Raw genomic sequence first — 13,374 nt, 5'->3', positions numbered from 1 at the left:
GATTAGCTATCCCTTTTTCTCAGGACTGTGGGTAAGGCAGGGGGAGTGGTGGCTGCTCTGATGTCTGTGTTTAGAAGAGATGTCAGGATCAAACCAGTCACATGATACATGCTGCTGATATGCTCTGAGATAAAGTCAAGTTTAAACAGTAAGATAAATCCCAATACTGGCTTTCCCCCCAGAAAGCAAGTCTCTGCTATGCCACTTTTCTCTCAATAGGAAGACCATATCTGCTAGTCATTGTATTTGATATATGTTTACTGTCCTGTGATTGTCAGTCACTATCACCACTGTGTTCAAGGAAAAAAGTTAGTGACCCTCACTTGCTAAAGCTGGTATCCTTAATTAAATTCTCAATGATCTGCAGTTTTTTATAAAAGGCCTTTAAAAAATGAGAGGCCAGAGGAGCAAACATTTCCCCTCTATTTACCTTGCTGCTCACCACTCTTAGCCATAGAGGGCAGAGATTTTTGGACACTCTGTCTTAAATCTGTCAATGACTGTCACCATTGTACTTATGTAACCTGCCAATATGCGACACGTGGTCCATCACACTGCCAGGGAAATTTACGCGGTAATATATTATAGATTTATTATTTTGGGTCTGCAAGGAGCACAGAGGTTGCCAAGTGTAGGGAATTTTTCAAATCAGAAAACTCAGCAGGACATCACTGGGCCGTCACTTCCCGAATGCCCACAATGGTTTCTCCTTCCTCTTTTATGCCAGTACTTATACCTGGCAAAGATAGCACTTTAGTCATCTCAATTATAGTTGGAAATTTTCAAAAACCAGCCGAAACAGCAGTAATGGTGGTTCAAAGCTGGAAACAAGGGGCTTACATACTCTGCTATGCACTTGTGTATTTTCTGTAGCAGACTTGTTTCTCCTTTTCTGACATTTCTTTTCCCATTTCAGGATTCTTCCTTACTCAGGTCTTTGTTAACTGATAGGGCTTGATTTTACCATATTTCTGGGGACTATTCATATCAAAAATCACACCAGGACCACAGGGGAGCAATTAAAGAAAAATCTGAACCCCGAGGGGATGTTTCAGGTGTAAGAAGAGAGATTCAGGTAGGTGGCACACAGTTGCCTTCTTGGAGATGCTCAACATATACCAATGGACCACTGCCTCTGGCCCCAGTCAACCTGAGGGAAGGATCCTGATAATATGACTGTTTCTAGACCAGGTACATGAGACACGACTGCCTGAAGGAGGTTTCCAGCCCTGGAATCATTTCAAGTAACTAAGTTAATATCTTTAATGTCTAAGATTTATCAAGCAGCGGTCTTCTAAAATTAGATACTTGTAATTTACAATTAGGCTTAATTATAGTTGTTGATTAGTGATGCTCGTGATAGTTTAATGCTGTGCTATAGGGAATCGTGGACTTTGTGTTCAACTCCATGCATTTTTATCATGTATTCTGAAGCTATGTAAGATAAAGACAGGTAGAGACTATTGACAAATTAGTCAATCCTAGTGTGTTAGTGATTCTGGTTTCTTTAGGAAAGGGGAGGTGAAAGAATAAAGTGAAAATATTATTTTCCTTCCCGTTTCCAAATGTATAGTTGGCATTGCTTTTTCTTCATGGGTGATATAGGGTTGTATTAACAATGACTGATTCAGTAAACTAGCTTGGTCTTACCACAGACTTCCAGCATTTATCTTATCAGACAAACACACACACACACACAGCAGGGACCCATATCTACTGCATTTCTCTCTATTATGTTGTTCTCAGGGTTGCACTGACCTGTCTACACCCTTCTGTGGGTAAGCAGGACTTTTGTGTCCTTTTCAAATGGTGCCATTCCTGGAAGAACTGATTGCTTCTGCTTTGTGTTCCCTATTACCTTTGCAGTCTTCTGTCTACACACCCAGAACACTTCCTCCATAGAGCATTTACTCGATTGCTACTTTCCTGTAACATGTTTTTTGCAATACATTTGATAACTTTATTGCCATTTTTGGAACATATTTTTTAGTATCTCCTCCTTGAGGGTTGAGTCATTGCTAAGCACATAGTAGTTAAATAAATATAAATTATCAAACGAACGAATGACTCAGTATAATTTATTAATGACTTGAAATACCTGGTAAATCTTAAAAGAAACAGATTTTTGACTTTTTGTGAAGTTAAAAATTGTTTCTACTTGGTCATTCTACATTTCATTGATACCAAGATGTATATTAGTTTCATTTATATTTGAACATCTGTGAAATTAGGATGCAGCTTATAATTGGTGGTATTCATAATATTATTTGCAGTATTTTTTCTTGACCAGAGATTTGCAAAATTATAAATGATGAGTCTAATAAAGGATAAGTTTGTTAGATTTGGTAGACTATAATAAGACTAAACTCACCTTAATATGCAAATGCTCCTTTTATCCCTATGATAGAATAATGGGAAAAACATGGATTTTGAATCAAAGGAATTTTATTATAAATTCTGGCTCTGCCTTTTAAAAACAAATCTGAGCAAAGAATTTGCCCTGAAATTAATCTTTTAGGTTGTAGTATTCCCATCTGTATCACGGAAATAAAGCATTCATATTAGGGTTTTGCTATATAAGCATTCGATGAACAAATTTAGTGAATGCCTGTTCCTTTTTTCTATCTCCTCCACCAGCTTATTTGTACCTTAGAAAAGTCCTGTCTGGTAGGAATACAGTTTCCATTTTATAGGTTCAGAAACAGAGATTTAGCAGTGTGACTAAGCGAGAGACCTTTCTGGAGCCTCTGATTTTTCATAATTCCCCACATTCCATTAGGCTTTCTCAGGTAACTATTGACGTAGGTAAGAGCCTAGCTCCTTTTTTGTTGATAAATTTCCTAGGCAGCCTGGGTAACAATTTTACACAATACCTTAATAACAATATTATACACTGCATCCTTTTCGGAAAGGATTTTACCTCTTGCCCTCATCCTGTAAACAAGGATGGACCTCTATTTAAAGAAGAGGAAAAGGAAGAGGGAAAAGGATGTTATATCACCTGGCCTAGCATTTTTGGGAGCAGATGTTTTCTTCATCTCATAGTTCACAGAAAATTGGTTCAAGATGATATAAACCAAGTGTTCAAAAATACTGTGATTCATAAATCAATTCATACTATTTTTTTTGTTGTTCGGATAGAACAAAACGATGAGGGTGGCTTGAAATTAAAAATTGGTACTGAAACCTGAGGCTTAGTGTTAAACTAAAAGCAAATTATCAATGTTATAATATGAAAGACCAAAAGGCAGTGGATATTAGACCTTTAGGCCTAAAACATCCAGTGTGTAATCATTGGTAGCTGTGGAAATTGCTTTTATGTTTTCTCACTTTAACCTAAAAATTTTCAATTACAATTTTTTAGCCTCATTTCTTTCTTTCTTTTTTTTTATCGGTAATCACATTTTTAAAATTAGATTGCAAATTGATCAAATAACAGAAACAGACTTATTTCAGTAGTAAAATATCATCAGACTTAAAGAAGACATGGGTGCCTGTTGTTTGCAATGCAGTTAGGTTCCTGAGTGAGCCTAGCTTGCTTCCAGACTCTGCCAAGGGCTAGCTATGTGATTCTGGCCAGTGCACTGATGCGTCGTCTTTCAGCCTTAGTATCCCTAAATAGATAAGATGGGAGATTAAGAGAGAAAATATTTTAAAGTACCTAGCAAATGCCTGAAACTTGATAGTGCTCAATAAATTCACCTTTCCCTTCTTTTTCTTCCCTTTCTTTTTTAATCCTTTATCCTTGATTAAAAACTTTTATTGTCTGAAACAATTTTGAAGTTTAATGGATCTAAGTGGACTCCCAGTGTGGAAATTAAATATCTCTGAGGAATGGGTAAATGCTGCACTTATCAATGAAACAGGCTCAGGTAAAAAACAAAAAACAAAAAACAAAAAAACAAAATCCTTTGGGCGACTAGTTCTCTTAGGGAGACCTGGCTAGAAATCCAAAACTTTGAATATGAAAAACAAAAGTTTTCAACACTTTTTCCTCACCTGCTGGTTGTCCTGCTCAGTCCTTTCCAGGTACTTGTAACCACATGTTGCCTGAAGCCTTCCCACTGTGGGACCTTATTCAGAGCTCGTCCTCAAAAAAGCTTTGTTTTTAAGCATTTGTTAAACATCTCCATTTTCTAGTTTAGGAGTCATGGGGTAATTTTGAACCCTTCCCTCTTCCATTCTCACTTCCACAGACCTACTGAGACTGAAAGATTCTATTGCTATAATGTCTGTGCTTTGCCACTGCTGTATGTAGTATGGATTGAGAGGGGAGGTGGACAGGCAAGTCTGCCACTGCTGGAGTATTACAGCACCCTCCTTACTGATAAGCTCTACTGTAATGACCTCCTAATGGATTGCTCTTCTACATCTTTTTTCTCCCATCTATGCTAGTTATAGCCTTCATGGTGTCCTTTCTTCTAGTAGAGCTAATTGTTACTACCTCGCTCAATAACCTTTCATTATTCCCCACTGCTTATAAAATATAGACTAAATACTTGCAAGGCACTAGAAGAGCCTAAACACCCGGTACAAATTTATATAATTTTATGTTGAGCATCTCTATTCTACTTCTCCTTCTCTATCTTGCATTCTTCACAGCACTTTGGCTGTGAATATACCTTGACTTTGTAGAAGCTGCGAGCCAGAATCTGTGCCTTAGCTTCTTTGTTCTCTCTCCTGTGGAAAACCTTGCTCTACCCACTCTAATTCAAAACTTAGTGGGTCATTATTACTTGATATATGTTTACTAGAATTTTCTCTAATTGTAAAATAATAAGTGTTTAGTACAGAAAGCTCCGGTGAAAAAATCACATATGCACGTTACTTTAATTGTGCCCTTTCTTAAAACCTTAATAGAACTTGGAATTATTTACTTCCTATTAGTTGTTCCCTTAGCATTTGGATATTCGTTCGATCATTAATTTCATTTAGTTTTGCATTTATTATACAATGTTTGATGTTATAAATACAGATCTTTCCTACCTTATGATAAACTCCTGGGGTTTGAGTTATATCTCATTCATCTATACCTCCCTCAGGTTATCTGTTTGAAGTGAGCCAGAGGCTGCAAAATTACCCCACATGTGATGTCAGTGGTGAAATTATGGACTGTTGGTTTTTTTCAGAGGCTGACCTACTACTATACTAGTTAGTATTCCTCAGAGTACTCCAGCAGGCCACTGTTGCTGCCTAGTACCTGCTCTTGGGACATTCCAGGAGTTTCCAATGGGTTCATTTTGTGCCTGTAGTTCACAACGAGATGGTACAATGTTTGCTCTGGACAGAAACCTTTGTTAAAGTATTTTTTAATGTTTGATGGTGACTCTATCACATTTCTATTTATGTTTCTCTGATATGTGAAAGTTCATAATAGACTGTGTAGAACACTGTAAAGACAGTCTCAAAAGAAATCAAATCCTCGAAGTCTCTGTCGGTTTTATTTTGTTTTCTCTAAGTGATGTATTCGTGATATTCGCAAGATAAGACAAGTGTTACTTTTGAGAGGACTGGTAATAAGGAGAATTGTGATATACATCTCATTTTTGTCACCAAAAATGTGACTCTACTGCCTTGATTTGAATTCTTGATAACCTATAGTGATATAAATTTCCCAGAACATTACAGAGTGTGATTTAAACTCAAAGACTTGGAAGGTTATATTTACTTTTTGGAAAAATTTTTTTAAAACTTCTGTTTAAGAGGAAGCGTCGGTGTGATATAATGTGTGTGGAAACTGAAAGAAGAATCTACCTTTGTCATACCAAGGCGCTCTCTTCCTGCTTTTCTTCTCTCTCATGTCAATTTGTGACAAAAGCTGTTCTTTATGACTATATCTTGTCTACAGTGTTTGTGGATATTGATGTATATATAAAATGTATTGTGACATGCTTGGAAAGATGATGACTGGAAAGAATTTTATTATGTTTATTGTTACATATTAATCCTTACCTGTAGAGAAATGACATATTTGATATTAAATATATAATTTTATTATTGGGATAGGAAAAACATATATCTCACATACTTTTAAAGAAAGATACAAAAATGAAATACAGTTAGTGAGAAGACAGGTTAAATGGAAAATAAAATATTTTCTACTCTATGTGGTGGAATTCAACTTTTTTTTTTTTTTTTTTTACTACTATTGAACTGTAGAGAATCTCATGGTTTTTTTGGTAGGGGTGGGGCGGGGTGGGATAGAAATTTTGAAGAAATCGTTTAGAATTGATTCATAAGAGCTAGACATCAGTTCTTACGATAGACACTTTGGTTGAGCCAGGGACTGTGTGTTGAGGCAGTCTCTGTACTTGAGTAGTTTATACTGCAAAAAAGTATTCTGGTGCCAGGATATGGTGTTTTCCTCAAATCTTAGAGTCTTGGCTCTGTAAACATCTGCCTAACCAGATATTTCATGACCTTTTCCTTAGCATCTGCTTCTGTAAAAAAAAAAAAAAAAATTCCTTTGGACTAGATATAGACAAACTTTGGACAACCTCAACCCTGCAATTTTGAGTCTGTTTTAAAATTGCAGAAGGCCAAGATCATCATGATGATAGCCATGTTCTCTGAATCTCCATAACAAAACAGCAAGCCCAATTGTCAAATAGAAAGAAGGCAAGTAACTCTTCTACACATTTTCAGAGCTTGTTTCAGGAGCACAAACAATTTGAGACTAGGATCTTATGTAAGGAGATCTTTCTCAATTAGAGTGAGACATGGGGCATTTGAGTGAAAATCCTTTACAGTAATGTCTAGAGCAATGTTGTATTTTTTTTTCTGGAAGCATATTGAAAATCTGTTGAAACTTATAAACTCTAGTTCAAAAAAAATCAGTATAAACAATTATGTTCAAAATCTTGGACATACTTTATTTCATTGGAAGTTTATTCTTTCACAGATAATATAAATTTCCAATATAACAAGTGAATTTCAACCAATGAAGCAAATATATTATACCCAAAGAAGTAAGTATACTATACCAAAATTTTGCAGAGACAGAATAATTTATTTCCATGACCCTATATTGCCATTAATTCTAAAACAAATCAGCTTAATAGATTTTTGGGAAATAAAAGTTTTGCCACCATATAAAATAGTCTGATTGATTTCAAGGTATATACTGATTTCAAAATGTTAAAATCTGTTCTTAAAGCTGAAGGAATATGGTATAATTTTTTTAAACCAGGAACAATGACTCATTTTTTTGGGAAAAAATATTAGTGATTATTTCCAGAAAACAAAAATAAAACCCCAGTGGTCAAACAAGAAACAAAATTAAATTCTTCACAAAATAAGTTTTAATAAAAAGCCTGTTTTCTCACAGAGTAATGCACATATTTTCTTTTATACATTATTTTTATTTCATTTGGTTAACAACAATTCCTGAAAACTCTGATTCCTAGAAATATGTGGTAGCAGCAAAGAAAATTAGAATTTATACAATTTGCTTTACTGGAAGGAAAGCAAAATTGATGGTGACTCTATCACATTTCTATTTATGTTTCTCTGGAAATCAACTGGAAATCAACACTGTCTTGAATCCTTTAAGACCATGAGTTGGAGTCATCGTTGGAAAGTCCAGAGTTACTCTTTTGTTACTCTCCCATTTTTCTGAATAGAAGCACTTGTAGAGAGCATTGATCCATGATGACATGTGAATCTATCTTCTTCCCCAGAGAAGCAAAACCAGAAGTGTTGCTAAACATATTGGGTACTATGTGTATAAATAGAGGACAGGAACTTTTTTCCCAGTGAAATGATGCTTCACCATTTTTTAAGACATTTCTAGTCTCAGAAATCTCCCAAAGGGCTCAGAAAATAGAATCTCTTCTTTGAGGATATTTGTCTATACAGTTTTATCAAGTATTTTTGTTAAATAAAAAATATACTCCAGGAACTACTCTAAAACGTTAGAAGAATTACTTTCATTTTGGAGTGAATAACCACCATTTTTTTTTTTTTCCAGTGGAACTATAGCTTCCATTTCCTTATTTTTCTCCAAGCCACCAATCAACTCAGCCCTTTCCAACTCAGCATTTCCTTTCAGCTTCACCAGGTTTTCTTCAATCACCGTGGCTTCTTTTACTTGACGAGGAGATCAGAATCCTTTTGTAGTCTACTTCAGGACAAGGCTTTTGTATTGGAGCTTATCTAAATATTGATACAATTTCAGATGTTTCAAATTGAGTCTTTATAGGCAAAATACTACCATTGCAGAATGTACCTTCCTCCAAAATACACTTCACTCTTCCTAACTTTATGCTTCCAGATGCAAGGGTTTGCAACATGAGTCCCATTGTATTCAGCAATGAAGAGAAAGCCAAAGAAAAGGTTAGAGTCATTGCACTTTCTTGCCTTCACTAGTTTTGACATAAGAGAGATTTGCCATGAAGCTAAATGAAGTTAAGCCTTCAGTATTTCACTCTTGCAAGGCTCCTTCCAGGGCCTGTATCTAAGAAACTCAGTAAGCTTCAGAGACCATAAACCTAGATCTGTCTTTGCCTAATATATTTTTTAAAGGATGTTTATAATCATAATTGCCAGAATACTTTTATTTCTATCAGCAGTAACAATTTTAGATATGATGGCATAATGATGATGACCTGTTCAGTCGCATGCCACATTCCCCTAGTAATCTGACATAAAAAAGAAGTTTCAGAGTGTTAAGAAAGAAAATAACATTTGTGCTTGTCTCCATGTTAATCTCCATAGGTATTAGATTTGCATCAATATTCCATTTGGTTAAACACTTTAGATTTGCTGTAGATTATTTTATCTCATTAAATATTTATGTAGATTTTTTAAATAAACAAAATAGAATCAGTTCCAGTACAACGGTAACCTGTAATATTTAAGAGCTCAGGCTCAATGGTCATATTAATCTAGATTTACATGTCCTGGTTCTGCCATCTACTAGGTGGGTGACCTCACATTCCTCATCTCTAAAATGAGATTAATTCTAATATCTGTCTCAGGGTCGTTGTGACAATTAAATGAGACTGTGTGTACCATGTCTAGGAAAGAGTAAACATTCAAATATTAGCTATTATTAATTATTGGTAGTAAACTCTTTAATTGTAAGAAAGATCTTACTAGATGTTTGTCAAGAAGCCTAAATTAGCCTCTGTCAATAGCAGTTATAAATGATCACAGGCATAGCTAATATTTTCTCCATGGAGGAACAGTTAAAAAAATAACTTTGAGAGTACAGAAATTTTTAGAGCTGTCTGGAGAGAGGGAAAAGGGCTTTTTCCTTGTTGCTCCAGAGGCAGAATTAGTAACAATGTTGCAATTTCCAAGGCAGTAGGATTAGATGCTGTATACAGAATAATTTTCAGTCACAGTTTCCCAGTACAGAACTGGCTTTCTTGCAAGCTTACAAGAATTATTCATGCAAAGGCTTGATAAAATATCAGGTAGGAGATACTAGAACACTCCTTCTTCATTGGTTAATGCTACTGTATTAATCTAGGCTATCACCTATGTAAAACTTTAACTTCAGAGTTGATGATTAATTTATTCAAGTTCTTGTTAAAATATATTATTGTAAATTGAGTTTAACTTTGCCAGTTGAAAGGTCAGCTTTCACGTGGCCTTGTGTCCCTACACAGGCTTTCAGTCATCTTATAGGTTTGTTTGAGTGTACAGATCCTCCTTTGTTGCTGTTATACTTTATGATCTATTAGTCTACCTAAAATTCCTCAAAAACAAGTTTTCGATTTTATCATTCCATAAGCATACTAGTTATATTTTTTCATTATTTAAAATAATCATTCCATGTAAAGAGACCAAAAAAAAAAAAGAGAAAAAATTTGATAAATAGGTTAATTCCATTGCAATTAAGGTACTCTGAAAATATAATTCCATATTACTGAATAGGTTCCCAAATCAAAATATGAAAACCAGTTAATAACCTCTTTGAAACTAAAATCTTTTTTCATTATTTTTGATTACAGTTGCCAAATTGTCTGAGGCTACAGTACTATCTCCACCCTGTTTTTAGCAACCTACTTGGGTGCATAAATTACAGCTTCCCTTTTCCTCCCTAAGTCAGCTAATACACCTCATTTAAAGGGAATGAATGAAATGAATGTTTAAACTTCTGGATGTTATTTAATTACTTTGTAAGATGTTTCATAACAGGAAAGTGTTTGGCATGCAATCAGTAGCCTAGAATATTAACATCTTCAAGGATGTTAGATTCTTGATGTTTGTTTAAAGTGCTTGTAGAAGAGAGTAAAAGAATACATATGTGTATTTTTAGATAGACTAATATACATATTTATATAAAAAATATCTCTATGAGGAAGGGCGATGAGGTATAAGAGATGAACTCTAGCTAAATCTTGGTAGGGTTTGGGGTGTGAAATAAGAAGAGCTTTTCAAGAGAACATATCATATAGTAAAGTCTGCTTCCATAATGGTCATAAGGAAATTCTGAAACCATCTTTAATCTCCTTGAGCCTATATGTGAGGCTACGTACACTAGGGCACATCCTACCCGTTGTCTGCCTGTGGCAGACAATATCCTCAGACCATTAACAATAAGACTTATGGAAAGAAAGGAATCCAGAGGATTTTCATATACCTGAAAATTAAATTAGTAGAATTCAAATTTTATATATTAAGCTATGTAAGTCAACTTAGAGTACATGTTATTTTGTGCCTCAAAAATTAAAAATCATGGTTATTGTATATCCAAATATTAATTTGAACCTGTAAAATAGTTATATTTTAATCTGCATATTATAATTTATTATTAAACAAGTGGAGAGGGTATAAATGGTCAAAGGCATAACTTAATAATTTTGGTTAAAAGTAGACAAAATCCCCCTTTTAATTGAATTATCTCATTAGAGTTGGCAGCATTCATGGCTGTCAATGGGCATGTGTGACATGGACAGACTGAGGATATAGCAAAGGAGGAAGAAAAAATAGAAGAAAAATAAAAGATGAAGAAAAAAAAAAAGGTCCAGGAAAGTAAGAGAAAAGAAGGAGTGGGATTGGAATGCAAATAAAAAGAGAAGGAAAGAGTTACCAAGAGGTAGAGTGTATGGCCTACCACCAATAATTGAACAAGGTAGGGATTCCTGTACTTTTGCATTTCAGAGCAGCTACATAGAAAAAGAAGTGTGAATGTGGGGAGCACTAATCATTTTTCACATAAATATATTAAAAAGACAGAACTCATATACTCCAATCTACTTACATTTTGCCTCTCTTCCTGTATTTTTCATTTTGCCTGAACTGGTGAACATTTCATCACAGGTTCACACTGGTATGTACATGGAAACCATTTGTATAATTTTACCCATTTTAATTTAAAAATTTAGTATTCTTTCTAAGGACACATTAAATTCATTTGATTCATCCAACATTTACTGAAGGCCCATTATGTAGAAGGATTGAGTTAGATGTGGAAAGGAAGAGAAAAGAATGACAGTGGGACCAGAGGGAACGGTATCTGACAGATGGAATGGAAAGACTTGGGTGGGTAGGGTAGCGAGAATGCTCAGTGGCCTACTCAAAAGTTTGGAAGTGGTTCTGTCAGCAACTGGGAGGCAGTGAAAGTTTTTTAAGCAAGGAGAGACATCATTAGAGCTGTAAGTGTGTGTAAATGCAAAATAATTTGGAGGAGAAGGCAAGGAAATGAGCTAAAAGGGCTGTTGTAATATTGGCGCTAAGACGTAGAGTGTGGAGGTGCTTGGGCAATGGGGATAGAAAGGAGACAGTGGGTAGAGCCCTACGGAGGTGGAAACGCAAAGATCGAACAACTAGTTTGGAGGGGGAAGGAAAGAGCTACAATAAACTTTTTTAAGGAAGAATTTTGTAAAAGTTTGCTATGCTATGAGAGAGAGGATAAAAAATAAATTTAAAATACTTTAAGTGTGTAAATATGAATTAAGTACTTATTTCTCATGTTATTTTAAATAATGAAAAAATATAACTAGCATGCTTATGGAGTGATGAAATTGAAAACTTGCTTATGAGGAATTTTAGGTAGACTGATAGATCATAAACTGTAATAGCAACAAAAAAAACTCCTCTTCAATTCAGGCTGGTAGGTATATAGAAGACACTAGAATTTTTTTAGGGGAGAAAAAACAGAAACATCTCGTATTTTTTCATAACTTTTGAGCTGGTTTCTTAATTTACAAGACAAAGAACAGCATGCTGGTTAAAAAGAATGGAATTTAGTCTAGAATTCTGTTCAAATCTAGCTTCTGGCACAGAACAATTGTGTTATCTTAGACAAGTTACTTATCCTGTCCCTCAGCTTCACTTTTCTTATACTTTGCAAAATGCAGGTGATAATGATACCTATGTTGTAGGGTATGTGTGCTCCCCTGTGTGTTAGAGATAGATACAGTGGAGTTGAACTCAATTGAATGAGAGAATACATGTAAAACACCTGTCACAGAGAGAGCCTGGAATATAGTAGATGATTAACAAACGCTAAGTACTTTTTTTTTAATCTTAGCAATCACATTTAGCAGAGTGTTAGTAGATGTGCCCCCCGCCCCCTTTTTGATAATAAAAGGTGTTTGATGAAAGTAAGAGGTAAATTTGGCATTGGCTTTTATGTGAAAGAAAACCACATTCCAAGGCACACAATCATTTTTATGAGAGTGTTTTTAACTGGACACGAGATAAAGCCTTTCTTATGACCTGTAATTGCTGTTTTGCGGCAGGTGTATTGGTTTCTGCTATGGTTAATTTTAACACTGAACGTGAAGGGGTTAAGAAATGTCCTTACTCATGTTACATGAAGTGGCAGAAATTATCAGATAGAAACAAGAATTGGGAAGGTAAAAAAAAAAGGCTCCTCAGTAACCCATTGTTTTTTAGCCAAGACAACTTGTACTTAAATTCATGAGAGCAGTCTACAACCTGGCAGTTTAATCGGATCTGAATTTCTCCAGGGTGGTGGCAACAAGTCACCTCCCACCCTGTCCCCTAACTAAAGCCACTCAAACTGGAATGGCCCCGGGCAGAAACAATACTCTGAGTCATAGCTCCTCTCATTGGAGAGCCAGGCAGCCCTTCAGTGGGGGAGGTCCCGCCCCTCCCATGCGAATCGCTGGCCTCCGGAGGAGGAGCTGGCCGATGCTAATGAGCGGAGTTTCCTTTGCGAGCCTGGAACTTCATTCCCTTTCTCCGTGTTAGAATCGCAGAAATTATGCCCCTTCTCTCACCATGAGCTGGCTCTCCAGTTCCCAGGGAGTTGTGCTAACTGCTTACCACCACAGCGGCAAGGACCAGGCCGTGGGGGAGAGCCATGGCAAGGGAGGAGAGGAAGCCACCTCGAGGTAAGCCCTGGCATTGAAAAGCCACTGAACAAAACAAAAACCTCTTACCTGCTACAGGAAA

At 35.7% G+C, this 13,374-nt stretch overlaps 1 protein-coding gene across 2 annotated transcripts in view; it reads left to right on the top strand.

Moving 5' to 3' along the window:
• Window positions 1-13,374, top strand: part of ARHGAP18 (Rho GTPase activating protein 18) — a 160,684-nt gene that overhangs the window by 34,989 nt on the left and 112,321 nt on the right. Inside the window, exon 1 of one of the 2 annotated variants that reach the window (XM_039849949.1) lies at window positions 13,083-13,313. The exons of the other annotated variant lie outside the window; for it this stretch is intronic. Coding sequence (XP_039705883.1) covers window positions 13,201-13,313 — 113 coding nt within the window. The 5' untranslated portion in view covers window positions 13,083-13,200. Of the gene's footprint in view, window positions 1-13,082; window positions 13,314-13,374 lie in introns of those variants that run through there. 2 annotated transcript variants of the gene reach the window in all.

Source organism: Pteropus medius, unplaced genomic scaffold (genome assembly GCF_902729225.1).
Source record: "Pteropus medius unplaced genomic scaffold, Ma_sr-lr_union100, whole genome shotgun sequence".
Classification (NCBI taxonomy): Eukaryota; Metazoa; Chordata; class Mammalia; order Chiroptera; family Pteropodidae; genus Pteropus; species Pteropus medius.
This window is presented reverse-complemented; position numbering and strand designations above follow the sequence as displayed.